This window comes from Ranitomeya variabilis, chromosome 8, assembly GCF_051348905.1.
Source record: "Ranitomeya variabilis isolate aRanVar5 chromosome 8, aRanVar5.hap1, whole genome shotgun sequence".
Taxonomy (NCBI): domain Eukaryota; kingdom Metazoa; phylum Chordata; class Amphibia; order Anura; family Dendrobatidae; genus Ranitomeya; species Ranitomeya variabilis.
Genome location: NC_135239.1, coordinates 215,160,058 through 215,177,633, shown reverse-complemented (window position 1 = coordinate 215,177,633; position 17,576 = coordinate 215,160,058). Strand labels below are relative to the sequence as shown.

The 17,576-nt window shown below is 46.9% G+C and overlaps 1 protein-coding gene across 1 annotated transcript in view; it reads left to right on the top strand.

The window, feature by feature from the left end:
- The window catches only part of LOC143788863 (vomeronasal type-2 receptor 26-like), a 40,231-nt gene that overhangs the window by 11,086 nt on the left and 11,569 nt on the right, over nucleotides 1-17,576 (top strand). Inside the window, exons 3-4 of the mRNA XM_077278776.1 lie at nucleotides 888-1,709; nucleotides 9,764-10,117. Of these exons, the coding sequence (XP_077134891.1) occupies nucleotides 888-1,709; nucleotides 9,764-10,117 (1,176 nt within the window). The remainder of the gene's footprint in view (nucleotides 1-887; nucleotides 1,710-9,763; nucleotides 10,118-17,576) is intronic.

Here is a 17,576-nt window from a genome sequence, read left to right as displayed (position 1 = left end):
TCACTGGTGAATTGGGGCACATGGAGGTGGGGTCACTGGTGCATTGAGGCACATGGAGGTGGGGGTCACTGGTGCATTGGGGCACATGGAGGTGGGGTCACTGGTGCATTGAGGCACATGGAGGTGGGGGTCACTGGTAAATTGGGGCATGTGGAGGTGGGGTCACTGGTGCATTGGGGCACATGGAGGTGGGGGTCACTGGTAAATTGGGGCATGTGGAGGTGGGGTCACTGGTGCATTGGGGCACATGGAGGTGGGGTCACTGGTGCATTGGGGCACATGGAGGTGGGGTCACTGGTGCATTGAGGCACATGGAGGTGGGGGTCACTGGTAAATTGGGGCATGTGGAGGTGGGGTCACTGGTGCATTGGGGCACATGGAGATAGGGATACTGGTGAATTGGGGCACGTGGAGGTGGGGTCACTGGTGAATTGGGGCATGTGGAGGTGGGGTCACTGGTGCATTGGGGCACGTGGAGGTGGGGGTCACTGGTGAATTGGGGCATGTGGAGGTGGGGGTCACTGGTAAATTGGGGCACGTGGAGGTGGGGGTCACTGGTGAATTGGGGCATGTGGAGGTGGGGTCACTGGTGCATTGGGGCACGTGGAGGTGGGGGTCACTGGTGAATTGGGGCATGTGGAGGTGGGGGTCACTGGTGAATTGGGGCATGTGGAGGTGGGGTCACTGGTGCATTGGGGCACGTGGAGGTGGGGGTCACTGGTGAATTGGGGCATGTGGAGGTGGGGGTCACTGGTGAATTGGGGCATGTGGAGGTGGGGGCACTGGTGAATTGGGGCATGTGGAGGTGGGGGCACTGGTGCATTTGGGCATAGAAACATCATGTGACATTTACTTATTTGGAAGTTTTTACTGTTCTTAATTTCCAGATCAGTTTTGGAGCTTTCGATCCTGACTTAGGTGACAGACACCAGTTTCCCACGTTCCTGCGCACCGTGCCCAATGAGAACATCCAGAATAAAGCCATCTCTCAGCTGCTGAAGCATCTCGGATGGACATGGGTGGGCATCTTGACCAGGGATGATGACCTGGGGGCACTTGATGGCCAAAACCTAAAAGAAGAGATAAGTCGTAACCAGGGCTGTGTGGCTTTCCTGGAGAAGATCCATTTCCGATACTCCATAGAGAGGATCAGAAAGATATATGACATTGTCATGAACTCTACCGCCATTGCGGTTGTTGTGTACAGTGAGGAAATGCACATGAAGCCTCTTCTGGACATGATGGCAGAGGCCGGGACAAAGGGCAAAATCTGGATCTATACCCTGAGCTTCACCTTCATCCCAGGCATGTTCTCAGAAGGAACCTCCAAGCTACTGAATGGTTCCATTGGTCTCGTCCTCCATAGCGAGCCTCTGCCCCAGTTTGACGGTTATCTTAGAAACATTCACCCAAGCAAAGACCCGGAAGACATCTACATAAAGGAGTTTTGGAAGGTGGCGTTCAATTGTACCTGGTCCTCCAACGCTCCTCCTGCCAATGACACTGGAGATGTAGTGACCTGCAGAGGGGATGAAGATCTGGAGGACAAGGTGGAGTCGCTGTTTGAGCTGGCGGACCTGAGTTACACCTTCCAGGCTTACATTGCAGTTTATGCCTTTGCTTATGCTCTTCACAACCTTCTGTACTGTGTGAGCCCTGCACAGGAGTCCGCCACCACCTGTGGAGAAGAAGCTCTGCTGCCCTGGCAGGTATCCAGCTCACCAGGCCGTTATCTAGAATATGTCCCTGGGTTGTAGATTCTAGGTCTCACAATGTGGCGGTAACTTCACGTTCTGGCTCCATGAAGTAATTCCATCAGTTAGTTCTGCCATGTGTGTGTGTAGCTCCGCGGGGTTTTAGGTGATGTAGGAGATAGAGATAATTACAACCTGTTTATGAAATGAAGGATATTACTGACTTCGTAAAGAGTTTGGATTATTTTTCCAGTTTTGTGCAGACAGCTCCTCCGCAGACCCATCCTCAGTAATACTTACACTGTATCTTACACTGTACCTTTACAGTCTCACGTTCTTCCTCCGCAGACCCATCCTCATTAATACTTACACTATATCTTACACTATACCTTTACAGTCTCACGCTCTTCCTCCGCAGACCCATCCTCATTAATACTTACACTGTATCTTACACTGTATCTTTACAGTCTCACGTTCTTCCTCCGCAGACCCATCCTCAGTAATACTTACACTGTATCTTACACTGTACCTTTACAGTCTCACGTTCTTCCTCCGCAGACCCATCCTCAGTAATACTTACACTGTATCTTACACTGTATCTTTACAGGCTCACGTTCTTCCTCCGCAGACCCATCCTCAGTAATACTTACACTGTATCTTACACTGTATCTTTACAGTCTCACGTTCTTCCTCCGCAGACCCATCCTCAGTAATACACTGTATCTTACACTGTACCTTTACAGTCTCACGTTCTTCCTCCGCAGACCCATCCTCAGTAATACACTGTATCTTACACTGTACCTTTACAGTCTCACGTTCTTCCTCCGCAGACCCATCCTCATTAATACTTACACTGTATCTTACACTGTATCTTTACAGGCTCACGTTCTTCCTCCGCAGACCCATCCTCAGTAATACTTACACTGTATCTTACACTGTATCTTTACAGGCTCACGTTCTTCCTCCGCAGACCCATCCTCAGTAATACACTGTATCTTACACTGTACCTTTACAGTCTCACGTTCTTCCTCCGCAGACCCATCCTCAGTAATACACTGTATCTTACACTGTACCTTTACAGTCTCACGTTCTTCCCCCGCAGACCCATCCTCAGTAATACTTACACTGTATCTTACACTGTATCTTTACAGGCTCACGTTCTTCCTCCGCAGACCCATCCTCAGTAATACACTGTATCTTACACTGTACCTTTACAGTCTCACGTTCTTCCTCCGCAGACCCATCCTCAGTAATACACTGTATCTTACACTGTACCTTTACAGTCTCACGTTCTTCCCCTGCAGACCCATCCTCAGTAATACTTACACTGTATCTTACACTGTATCTTTACAGGCTCACGTTCTTCCTCCGCAGACCCATCCTCAGTAATACACTGTATCTTACACTGTACCTTTACAGTCTCACGTTCTTCCTCCGCAGACCCATCCTCAGTAATACACTGTATCTTACACTGTACCTTTACAGTCTCACGTTCTTCCTCCGCAGACCCATCCTCAGTAATACTTACACTGTATCTTACACTGTATCTTTACAGGCTCACGTTCTTCCTCCGCAGACCCATCCTCAGTAATACTTACACTGTATCTTACACTGTATCTTTACAGGCTCACGTTCTTCCTCCGCAGACCCATCCTCAGTAATACTTACACTGTATCTTACACTGTACTTTACAGTCTCACGTTCTTCCCCCGCAGACCCATCCTCAGTAATACTTACACTGTATCTTACACTGTATCTTTACAGGCTCACGTTCTTCCTCCGCAGACCCATCCTCAGTAATACACTGTATCTTACACTGTACCTTTACAGTCTCACGTTCTTCCTCCGCAGACCCATCCTCAGTAATACACTGTATCTTACACTGTACCTTTACAGTCTCACGTTCTTCCTCCGCAGACCCATCCTCAGTAATACTTACACTGTATCTTACACTGTACCTTTACAGTCTCACGTTCTTCCTCCGCAGACCCATCCTCAGTAATACACTGTATCTTACACTGTACCTTTACAGTCTCACGTTCTTCCTCCGCACACCCATCCTCAGTAATACACTGTATCTTACACTGTACCTTTACAGTCTCACGTTCTTCCCCCGCAGACCCATCCTCAGTAATACTTACACTGTATCTTACACTGTATCTTTACAGTCTCACGTTCTTCCTCCGCAGACCCATCCTCAGTAATACTTACACTGTATCTTACACTGTATCTTTACAGTCTCACGTTCTTCCCCCGCAGACCCATCCTCAGTAATACTTACACTATATCTTACACTGTATCTTTACAGTCTCACGCTCTTCCTCCGCAGACCCATCCTCATTAATACTTACACTGTATCTTACACTGTATCTTTACAGTCTCACGTTCTTCCCCCGCAGACCCATCCTCAGTAATACTTACACTGTATCTTACACTGTATCTTTACAGTCTCACGTTCTTCCTCCGCAGACCCATCCTCAGTAATACTTACACTGTATCTTACACTGTATCTTTACAGTCTCACGTTCTTCCCCCGCAGACCCATCCTCAGTAATACACTGTATCTTACACTGTATCTTTACAGTCTCACGTTCTTCCTCCGCAGACCCATCCTCATTAATACTTACACTGTATCTTACACTGTATCTTTACAGTCTCACGTTCTTCCCCCGCAGACCCATCCTCAGTAATAATTACACTATATCTTACACTGTATCTTTACAGTCTCACGTTCTTCCCCCGCAGACCCATCCTCAGTAATACACTGTATCTTACACTGTATCTTTACAGTCTCACGTTCTTCCTCCGCAGACCCATCCTCATTAATACTTACACTGTATCCTACACTGTATCTTTACAGTCTCACGTTCTTCCCCCGCAGACCCATCCTCAGTAATAATTACACTGTATCTTACACTGTATCTTTACAGTCTCACGTTCTTCCCCCGCAGACCCATCCTCAGTAATACACTGTATCTTACACTGTATCTTTACAGTCTCACGTTCTTCCTCCGCAGACCCATCCTCAGTAATAATTACACTGTATCTTACACTGTATCTTTACAGTCTCACGTTCTTCCCCCGCAGACCCATCCTCAGTAATACTTACACTGTATCTTACACTGTACCTTTACAGTCTCACGTTCTTCCCCCGCAGACCCATCCTCAGTAATACTTACACTGTATCTTACATTGTATCTTTACAGTCTCACGTTCTTCCTCCGCAGACCCATCCTCAGTAATACTTACACTGTATCTCACACTGTACCTTTACAGTCTCACGTTCTTCCTCCGCAGACCCATCCTCATTAATACTTACACTGTATCTTACACTGTATCTTTACAGTCTCACGTTCTTCCTCCGCAGACCCATCCTCATTAATACTTACACTATATCTTACACTGTATCTTTACAGTCTCACGTTCTTCCCCCGCAGACCCATCCTCAGTAATACACTGTATCTTACACTGTACCTTTACAGGCTCACGTTCTTCCCCCGCAGACCCATCCTCAGTAATACACTGTATCTTACACTGTACCTTTACAGTCTCACGTTCTTCCTCCGCAGACCCATCCTCATTAATACTTACACTGTATCTTACACTGTATCTTTACAGTCTCACGTTCTTCCCCCGCAGACCCATCCTCAGTAATAATTACACTGTATCTTACACTGTATCTTTACAGTCTCACGTTCTTCCCCCGCAGACCCATCCTCAGTAATACACTGTATCTTACACTGTATCTTTACAGTCTCACGTTCTTCCTCCGCAGACCCATCCTCAGTAATAATTACACTGTATCTTACACTGTACCTTTACAGTCTCACGTTCTTCCTCCGCAGACCCATCCTCAGTAATACTTACACTGTATCTTACACTGTATCTTTACAGTCTCACGTTCTTCCCCCGCAGACCCATCCTCAGTAATACACTGTATATTACACTGTATCTTTACAGTCTCACGTTCTTCCCCCGCAGACCCATCCTCAGTAATAATTACACTGTATCTTACACTGTATCTTTACAGTCTCACGTTCTTCCCCCGCAGACCCATCCTCAGTAATACACTGTATCTTACACTGTATCTTTACAGTCTCACGTTCTTCCTCCGCAGACCCATCCTCAGTAATAATTACACTGTATCTTACACTGTACCTTTACAGTCTCACGTTCTTCCTCCGCAGACCCATCCTCAGTAATACTTACACTGTTTCTTACACTGTACCTTTACAGTCTCACGTTCTTCCTCCGCAGACCCATCCTCATTAATACTTACACTATATCTTACACTGTACCTTTACAGTCTCACGTTCTTCCTCCGCAGACCCATCCTCAGTAATACTTACACTGTATCTTACACTGTATCTTTACAGTCTCACGTTCTTCCCCCGCAGACCCATCCTCAGTAATACACTGTATATTACACTGTATCTTTACAGTCTCACGTTCTTCCCCCGCAGACCCATCCTCAGTAATACACTGTATCTTACACTGTATCTTTACAGTCTCACGTTCTTCCCCCGCAGACCCATCCTCAGTAATACACTGTATCTTACACTGTATCTTTACAGTCTCACGTTCTTCCCCCGCAGACCCATCCTCAGTAATACACTGTATCTTACACTGTACCTTTACAGTCTCACGTTCTTCCTCCGCAGACCCATCCTCAGTAATACACTGTATCTTACACTGTATCTTTACAGTCTCACGTTCTTCCCCCGCAGACCCATCCTCAGTAATACACTGTATCTTACACTGTATCTTTACAGTCTCACGTTCTTCCTCCGCAGACCCATCCTCAGTAATACACTGTATCTTACACTGTATCTTTACAGTCTCACGTTCTTCCCCCGCAGACCCATCCTCAGTAATACACTGTATCTTACACTGTATCTTTACAGTCTCACGTTCTTCCTCCGCAGACCCATCCTCAGTAATAATTACACTGTATTTTACACTGTACCTTTACAGTCTCACGTTCTTCCTCCGCAGACCCATCCTCATTAATACTTACACTGTTTCTTACACTGTACCTTTACAGTCTCACGTTCTTCCTCCGCAGACCCATCCTCATTAATACTTACACTGTATCTTACACTGTATCTTTACAGTCTCACGTTCTTCCCCCGCAGACCCATCCTCAGTAATACTTACACTGTATCTTACACTGTATCTTTACAGGCTCACGTTCTTCCTCCGCAGACCCATCCTCAGTAATACTTACACTGTTTCTTACACTGTACCTTTACAGTCTCACGTTCTTCCTCCGCAGACCCATCCTCATTAATACTTACACTATATCTTACACTGTACCTTTACAGTCTCACGTTCTTCCTCCGCAGACCCATCCTCAGTAATACTTACACTGTATCTTACACTGTATCTTTACAGTCTCACGTTCTTCCCCCGCAGACCCATCCTCAGTAATACACTGTATCTTACACTGTATCTTTACAGTCTCACGTTCTTCCTCCGCAGACCCATCCTCAGTAATACTTACACGGTATCTTACACTGTACCTTTACAGTCTCACGTTCTTCCTCCGCAGACCCATCCTCAGTAATACTTACACGGTATCTTACACTGTACCTTTACAGTCTCACGTTCTTCCTCCGCAGACCCATCCTCATTAATACTTACACTATATCTTACACTGTACCTTTACAGTCTCACGTTCTTCCTCCGCAGACCCATCCTCAGTAATACTTACACTGTATCTTACACTGTATCTTTACAGTCTCACGTTCTTCCCCCGCAGACCCATCCTCAGTAATACACTGTATATTACACTGTATCGTTACAGTCTCACGTTCTTCCCCCGCAGACCCATCCTCAGTAATACACTGTATCTTACACTGTATCTTTACAGTCTCACGTTCTTCCTCCGCAGACCCATCCTCAGTAATACTTACACGGTATCTTACACTGTACCTTTACAGTCTCACGTTCTTCCTCCGCAGACCCATCCTCAGTAATACACTGTATCTTACACTGTATCTTTACAGTCTCACGTTCTTCCCCCGCAGACCCATCCTCAGTAATACACTGTATCTTACACTGTATCTTTACAGTCTCACGTTCTTCCTCCGCAGACCCATCCTCAGTAATACACTGTATCTTACACTGTATCTTTACAGTCTCACGTTCTTCCCCCGCAGACCCATCCTCAGTAATACACTGTATCTTACACTGTATCTTTACAGTCTCACGTTCTTCCCCCGCAGACCCATCCTCAGTAATACACTGTATCTTACACTGTATCTTTACAGTCTCACGTTCTTCCTCCGCAGACCCATCCTCAGTAATAATTACACTGTATTTTACACTGTACCTTTACAGTCTCACGTTCTTCCTCCGCAGACCCATCCTCATTAATACTTACACTGTTTCTTACACTGTACCTTTACAGTCTCACGTTCTTCCTCCGCAGACCCATCCTCAGTAATACTTACACGGTATCTTACACTGTACCTTTACAGTCTCACGTTCTTCCTCCGCAGACCCATCCTCATTAATACTTACACTATATCTTACACTGTACCTTTACAGTCTCACGTTCTTCCTCCGCAGACCCATCCTCAGTAATACTTACACTGTATCTTACACTGTATCTTTACAGTCTCACGTTCTTCCCCCGCAGACCCATCCTCAGTAATACACTGTATATTACACTGTATCGTTACAGTCTCACGTTCTTCCCCCGCAGACCCATCCTCAGTAATACACTGTATCTTACACTGTATCTTTACAGTCTCACGTTCTTCCCCCGCAGACCCATCCTCAGTAATACACTGTATCTTACACTGTATCTTTACAGTCTCACGTTCTTCCCCCGCAGACCCATCCTCAGTAATACACTGTATCTTACACTGTATCTTTACAGTCTCACGTTCTTCCTCCGCAGACCCATCCTCAGTAATACACTGTATCTTACACTGTATCTTTACAGTCTCACGTTCTTCCTCCGCAGACCCATCCTCAGTAATACTTACACGGTATCTTACACTGTACCTTTACAGTCTCACGTTCTTCCTCCGCAGACCCATCCTCAGTAATACACTGTATCTTACACTGTATCTTTACAGTCTCACGTTCTTCCCCCGCAGACCCATCCTCAGTAATACACTGTATCTTACACTGTATCTTTACAGTCTCACGTTCTTCCTCCGCAGACCCATCCTCAGTAATACACTGTATCTTACACTGTATCTTTACAGTCTCACGTTCTTCCCCCGCAGACCCATCCTCAGTAATACACTGTATCTTACACTGTATCTTTACAGTCTCACGTTCTTCCCCCGCAGACCCATCCTCAGTAATACACTGTATCTTACACTGTATCTTTACAGTCTCACGTTCTTCCTCCGCAGACCCATCCTCAGTAATAATTACACTGTATTTTACACTGTACCTTTACAGTCTCACGTTCTTCCTCCGCAGACCCTTCCTCATTAATACTTACACTGTTTCTTACACTGTACCTTTACAGTCTCACGTTCTTCCTCCGCAGACCCATCCTCAGTAATACTTACACTGTATCTTACACTGTACCTTTACAGTCTCACGTTCTTCCTCCGCAGACCCATCCTCAGTAATACTTACACTGTATCTTACACTGTACCTTTACAGTCTCACGTTCTTCCCCCGCAGACCCATCCTCATTAATACTTACACTATATCTTACACTGTACCTTTACAGTCTCACGTTCTTCCTCCGCAGACCCATCCTCAGTAATACTTACACTGTATCTTACACTGTATCTTTACAGTCTCACGTTCTTCCCCCGCAGACCCATCCTCAGTAATACACTGTATCTTACACTGTACCTTTACAGTCTCACGTTCTTCCTCCGCAGACCCATCCTCAGTAATACACTGTATCTTACACTGTATCTTTACAGTCTCACGTTCTTCCTCCGCAGACCCATCCTCAGTAAGTACTTAAAAGCAGCAGCATTTGTGTATTTTTTTTAGTAATTCTTCCTTGTCTAGATTCCACCCGATGCTTTGTGGATGATGAGCGATATCATTTTCACTTGTGGTTGTTGTTTTTTTCATCTTTTTAGGCTGATTCTTTGGAAATCTATGATTGTGTTGCAACGTTCAGTGAAGATCTCAATACTTGGAGTTTGTACACAGACTCCTGGAAATATGGTGGTCATGATGTGACCACAGGTATTTATTTCTTTCAGGTCTACCGTTATCTGATGGGAGTTTCCTTCACGACCCGCTCAGGGGAAGAAATATTCTTTAATGATATCGGTGAAGTTCCGGCCACATTTGATATAATGAACCTTCTGATACTTTCTAATAATGAGTACAGATTGGTGAAGGTGGGAAGATACGATTCTCGGGCCGCTACGAGTGAGCAGATCTCTCTAGATATTGGGACTGTCGTATGGAACCAGGAATATAAGGAGGTGACCTGTCCGTCCATTACTGTGTTATACCCTGATTTTGTGCGGCCTTTAATCTATGCAGAACATGTTCCCTTTAAATGCATTGTAATATTGATTTTATATTTTACACCCAGAAAAGAACAACAGCAGGAGCTAATAATACTGAATCATAGGAAATAGACATAAAAAGGATGTGATTGATCGAGTAGGGATTTCTCCTGTTGGACCTTTCGGCCCCTGTTGTAAAAGAAGCCCTTTATGTTGTGCAGAGAGCTTCCCCTAGTGGTGGCCGCAGACAGGATCTCATCATGTATCTCTGTATACAGGGAGCTCCCCCTAGTGGTGGCCGCAGACAGGATCTCATCATGTATCTCTGTATACAGGGAGCTCCCCCTAGTGGTGGCTGCAGACAGGATCTTATCATGTATCTCTGTATACAGGGAGTTCCCCCTAGTGGTGGCTGCAGACATGATCTTATCATGTATCTCTGTATACAAGGAGCTCCCCCTAGTGGTGACTGCAGACAGGATCTTATCATGTATCTCTGTATACAGGGAGCTCCCCCTAGTGGTGGCTGCAGACAGGATCTTATCATGTATCTCTGTATACAAGGAGCTCCCCCTAGTGGTGGCTGCAGACAGGATCTTATCATGTATCTCTGTATACAGGGAGCTGACCCTAGTGGTGACTGCAGACAGGATCTTATCATGTATCTCTGTATACAGGGAGTTCCCCCTAGTGGTGGCTGCAGACATGATCTTATCATGTATCTCTGTATACAGGGATCTCCCCCTAGTGGTGACTGCAGACAGGATCTTATCATGTATCTCTGTATACAGGGAGCTCCCCCTAGTGGTGGCTGCAGACAGGATCTTATCATGTATCTCTGTATACAGGGAGCTCCCCCTAGTGGTGACTGCAGACAGGATCTTATCATGTATCTCTGTATACAGGGAGCTCCCCCTAGTGGTGGCTGCAGACAGGATCTTATCATGTATCTCTGTATACAGGGAGCTCCCCCTAGTGGTGGCTGCAGACAGGATCTTATCATGTATCTCTGTATACAGGGAGCTCCCCCTAGTGGTGGCTGCAGACAGGATCTTATCATGTATCTCTGTATACAAGGAGCTCCCCCTAGTGGTGGCTGCAGACAGGATCTTATCATGTATCTCTGTATACAGGGAGCTGACCCTAGTGGTGACTGCAGACAGGATCTTATCATGTATCTCTGTATACAGGGAGTTCCCCCTAGTGGTGGCTGCAGACATGATCTTATCATGTATCTCTGTATACAGGGATCTCCCCCTAGTGGTGACTGCAGACAGGATCTTATCATGTATCTCTGTATACAGGGAGTTCCCCCTAGTGGTGGCTGCAGACAGGATCTTATCATGTATCTCTGTATACAGGGAGCTCCCCCTAGTGGTGACTGCAGACAGGATCTTATCATGTATCTCTGTATACAGGGAGCTCCCCCTAGTGGTGGCTGCAGACAGGATCTTATCATGTATCTCTGTATACAGGGAGCTCCCCCTAGTGGTGGCTGCAGACAGGATCTTATCATGTATCTCTGTATACAGGGAGCTCCCCCTAGTGGTGGCTGCAGGCAGGATCCTATCATGTATCTCTGTATACAGGGAGCTCCCCCTAGTGGTGGCTGCAGACAGGATCTTATCATGTATCTGTGTATACAGGGAGCTCCCCCTAGTGGTGGCTGCAGACAGGATCTTATCATGTTTCTCTGTATACAGGGAGCTCCCCCTAGTGGTGGCTGCAGACAGAATCTTATCATGTATCTCTGTATACAGGGAGCTCCCCCTATTGGTGGCTGCAGACAGGATCTTATCATGTATCTCTGTATACAGGGAGCTCCCCCTAGTGGTGGCTGCAGATAGAATCTTATGTATCTCTGTATACAGGGATCTCCCCCTAGTGGTGGCTGCAGACAGGATCTCATCATGTATCTCTGTATACAGGGAGCTCCCCCTAGTGGTGGCTGCAGACAGAATCTTATCATGTATCTCTGTATACAGGGAGCTCCCCCTAGTGGTGGCTGCAGACAGGATCTTATCATGTATCTCTGTATTCAGGGAGCTCCCCCTAGTGGTGACTGCAGACAGGATATTATGTATCTCTGTATACAGGGAGCTCCCCTAGTGGTGACTGCAGACAGGATCTTATCATGTATCTCTGTGTACAGGGAGCTCCCCCTAGTGGTGACTGCAGACAGGATCTTATCATGTATCTCTGTGTACAGGGAGCTCCCCCTAGTGGTGGCTGCTGACAGGATCTTATCATGTATCTCTGTATACAGGGAGCTCCCCCTAGTGGTGGCTGCAGACAGGATCTTATCTTGTATCTCTGTATACAGGGAGCTCCCCCTAGTGGTGGCTGCAGACAGGATCTTATCATGTATCTCTGTATACAGGGAGCTCCCCCTAGTGGTGGCTGCAGGCAGGATCCTATCATGTATCTCTGTATACAGGGAGCTCCCCCTAGTGGTGGCTGCAGACAGGATCTTATCATGTATCTGTGTATACAGGGAGCTCCCCCTAGTGGTGGCTGCAGACAGGATCTTATCATGTTTCTCTGTATACAGGGAGCTCCCCCTAGTGGTGGCTGCAGACAGGATCTTATCATGTATCTCTGTATACAGGGAGCTCCCCCTATTGGTGGCTGCAGACGGGATCTTGTCATGTATCTCTGTATACAGGGAGCTCCCCCTAGTGGTGGCTGCAGATAGAATCTTATGTATCTCTGTATACAGGGATCTCCCCCTAGTGGTGGCTGCAGACAGGATCTCATCATGTATCTCTGTATACAGGGAGCTCCCCCTAGTGGTGGCTGCAGACAGGATCTTATCATGTATCTCTGTATACAGGGAGCTCCCCCTAGTGGTGGCTGCAGACAGGATCTTATCATGTATCTCTGTATTCAGGGAGCTCCCCCTAGTGGTGGCTGCTGACAGGATCTTATCATGTATCTCTGTATACAGGGAGCTCCCCCTAGTGGTGGCTGCAGACAGGATCTTATCTTGTATCTCTGTATACAGGGAGCTCCCCCTAGTGGTGGCTGCAGACAGGATCTTATCATGTATCTCTGTATACAGGGAGCTCCCCCTAGTGGTGGCTGCAGACAGGATCTTATCATGTATCTCTGTATACAGGGAGCTCCCCCTAGTGGTGGCTGCAGGCAGGATCCTATCATGTATCTCTGTATACAGGGAGCTCCCCCTAGTGGTGGCTGCAGACAGGATCTTATCATGTTTCTCTGTATACAGGGAGCTCCCCCTATTGGTGGCTGCAGACAGGATCTTATCATGTATCTCTGTATACAGGGAGCTCCCCCTAGTGGTGGCTGCAGATAGAATCTTATGTATCTCTGTATACAGGGATCTCCCCCTAGTGGTGGCTGCTGACAGGATCTTATCATGTATCTCTGTATACAGGGAGCTCCCCCTAGTGGTGGCTGCAGACAGGATCTTATCATGTGTCTCTGTATACAGGGATCTCCCCCTAGTGGTGACTGCAGACAGGATCTTATCATGTGTCTCTGTATACAGGGAGCTCCCCCCTAGTGGTGGCTGATGACAGGATCTTATCATGTATCTCTGTATACAGGGATCTCCCCCTAGTGGTGACTGCAGACAGGATCTTATCATGTGTCTCTGTATACAGGGAGCTCCCTCTAGTGGTGACTGCAGACAGGATCTTATCATGTGTCTCTGTATACAGGGATCTCCCCCTAGTGGTGACTGCAGACAGGATCTTATCATGTGTCTCTGTATACAGGGAGCTCCCCCCTAGTGGTGGCTGATGACAGGATCTTATCATGTATCTCTGTATACAGGGATCTCCCCCTAGTGGTGACTGCAGACAGGATCTTATCATGTATCTCTGTATACAGGGAGCTCCCCCTAGTGGTGTCTGCAGACAGGATCTTATCATGTGTCTCTGTATACAGGAAGCTCCCCCTAGTGGTGGCTGCAGACAGGATCTTATCATGTATCTCTGTATTCAGGGAGCTCCCCCTAGTGGTGACTGCAGACAGGATCTTATCATGTATCTCTGTATACAGGGAGCTCCCCCTAGTGGTGGCTGCAGACAGGATCTTATCATGTATCTCTGTATACAGGGAGCTCCCCCTAGTGGTGGCTGCAGACAGGATCTTATCATGTATCTCTTTATACAGGGAGCTCCCCCTAGTGGTGGCTGCAGACAGGATCTTATGTATCTCTGTATACAGGGAGCTCCCCCTAGTGGTGGCTGCAGACAGGATCTTATCATGTATCTCTGTATACAGGGAGCTCCCCTAGTGGTGGCTGCAGACAGGATCTTATCATGTATCTCTGTATACAGGGATCTCGCCCTAGTGGTGGCTGCAGATAGGATCTCATTATGTATCTCTGTATACAGGGAGCTCCCCCTAGTGGTGGCTGCAGACAGAATCTTATCATGTATCTCTGTATACAGGGAGCTCCCCCTAGTGGTGGCTGAAGACAGAATCTTATCATGTATCTCTGTATACAGGGAGCTCCCTCTAGTGGTGGCTGCAGACAGAATATTATCATGTATCTGTGTATACAGGGAGCTTCCCCTAGTGATGGCTGCCGACAGAATCTTATGTATCTCTGTATACAGGGAGCTCCCCCTAGTGGTGGCTGCAGACAGAATCTTATGTATCTCTGTATACAGGGAGCTCCCCCTAGTGGTGGCTGCAGACAGAATCTTATGTATCTCTGTATACAGGGAGCTCCCCCTAGTGGTGGCTGCTGACAGGATCTTATCATGTATCTCTGTATACAGGGAGCTCCCCCTAGTGGTGGCTGCTGACAGGATCTTATCATGTATCTCTGTATACAGGGAGCTCCCCCCTAGTGGTGGCTGCTGACAGGATCTTATCATGTATCTCTGTATACAGGGAGCTCCCCCTAGTGGTGACTGCAGACAGAATCGTATCATGTATCTCTGTATACAGGGATCTCCCCCTAGTGGTGGCTGCAGACAGAATCTTATGTATCTCTGTATACAGAGAGCTCCCCCTAGTGGTGGCTCCAGACAGAATCTTATGTATCTCTGTATACAGGGAGCTCCCCCTAGTGGTGGCTGCAGACAGGATCTTATAATAATAATAATAATTTTATTTCTATAGCGCCAACATATTCCGCAGCGCTTTACAACTTATAGAGGAGACTTGTACAGACAATAGATATTACAGCATAACAGAAATCACAGGTCAAAACAGATACCAGGAGGAATGAGGGCCCTGCTCGCAAGCTTACAAACTATGAGGAAAAGGGGAGACACGAGAGGTGGATGGTAACAATTGCTTTAGTTATTTGGACCAGCCATAGTGTAAGGCTCAGGTGTTCATGTAAAGCTGCATGAACCAGTTAACAGCCTAAGTATGTAGCAGTACAGACACAGAGGGCTATTAACTGCATAAAGTGTATGAGAACATGATGCGAGGAACCTGATTATGTGTTTTGTTTTGTTTTTTTAATAGGCCACACAGGGATAGTTAGGTTAATGCGTTGAGGCGGTAGGCCAGTCTGAAAAAATGCGTTTTTAGGGCACGCTTAAAACTGTGGGGATTGGGGATTAATCGTATTAACCTAGGTAGTGCATTCCAAAGAATCGGTGCAGCACGTGTAAAGTCTTGGAGACGGGAGTGGGAGGTTCTGATTATTGAGGATGCTAACCTGAGGTCATTAGCGGAGCGGAGGGCACGGGTAGGGTGGTAGACTGAGACCAGAGAGGAGATGTAGGGTGGTGCTGAGCCACAAGTGCTTTGTGGATGAGGGTAGTAGTTTTGTACTGGATTCTGGAGTGGATGGGTAGCCAGTGTAATGACTGGCACAAGGTAGAGGCATCGGTGTAACGGTTGGTGAGGAATATGATCCTGGCAGCAGCATTCAGGACAGATTGGAGCGGGGAGAGTTTGGTAAGAGGCTGATTAGTAGAGAGTTACAATAGTCCAGACGGGAATGAATAAGTGAGACAGTAAGAGTTTTTGCAGAGTCGAAAGTAAGAAACGGGCGAATTCTAGAAATGTTTTTGAGATGCAGATAAGAAGAGCGAGCCAGTGATCGGATGTGGGGGGTGAATGAAAGCTCGAAATCAAGGATGACCCCAAGGCAGCGGGCATGTTGCTTTGGAGTAATGGTGGAACCGCACACGGAGATGGCAATGTCAGGCAAAGCTAGGTTAGTAGAGGGAGAGAACACGAGGAGTTCAGTTTTTGACAGGTTCAGTTTCAGATAGAGGGAGGACATGATGTTAGAGACAGCGGTAAGACAATCACTGGTGTTTTCTAAGAAGGTCGGCGTGATAACAGGAGAAGAGGTATATAATTGGGTGTCGTCAGCATAGAGATGGTACTGGAAACCAAATCTACTGATTGTTTGTCCAATAGGGGCAGTGTACAAAGAGAAGAGGAGGGGGCCTAGGACTGATCCTTGAGGAACCCCAACAGTAAGGGGAAGGTGAGAGGAGGAGGAACCAGCAAAACAAACAGTGAAGGATCGGTCAGAGAGATAGGAGGAGAACCAGGAGAGAACGGTGTCCTTGAGGCCGATGGAGCGGAGCATAGTGAGGAGGAGCTGATGATCCACAGTGTCGAATGCTGCGGAGAGATCCAAGAGAATTAGCATGGAGTAGTGACCATTAGATTTAGCTGTTAGTAGGTCATTAGAGACTTTAGTGAGGGCAGTTTCAGTAGAGTGTAAAGAGCGGAAGCCAGATTGAAGAGGGTCGAGAAGAGAGTTATCTGAGAGATAGCGGGTAAGACGGGAGTGGACCAGGCGTTCCAGGAGTTTAGAGATGAAGGGAAGATTAGAGACAGGTCTATAATTAGCGGCACAGTTTTGGTCGAGGGAGGGTTTTTTAAGTAATGGATGTATGATGGCATGCTTAAATGAGGTGGGAAAAATACCGGAAGTGAGGGAAAGGTTGAATATTTTTGTTATGTGAGAGGTGACAGCCGGGGAAAGGGACTGGAGGAGATGTGACGGAATGGGGTCACTGGTGCAAGTGGTCGGGCGAGAAGATGCAAGGAGCCTGCTTACTTCTTCTTCTGTAACTGGCTCAAAGTCATAGAGTGAACTAGATGCAGTGGGGGAGGGAGGACAGTGCATGGTATGAAGAGATTGGGAGATGATTTCCTGTAGAATGTGGTCAATTTTTTCTTTGAAGTAATTGGCCAGATCGTCAGCGCGGAGATCTGTGGTTGGGGCCTGCTCTCTTGGGTTGAGTAGGGACTGGAAAATGTCAAAGAGACGTTTAGGGTTATTGGACAGCGAGGTGATGAGGGTGTTGAAATAGGTTTGTTTGGAGAGGTGAAGGGCAGAGTTGTATGTTTTAAGCATGAACATATAATGGATGAAATCTTCGGGTAGATTAGATTTTCTCCACAGACGTTCGGCGCACCTGGAGCACCGCTGCAGGAAACGTGTTTGCAGCGTGTGCCACGGTTGTCGCCG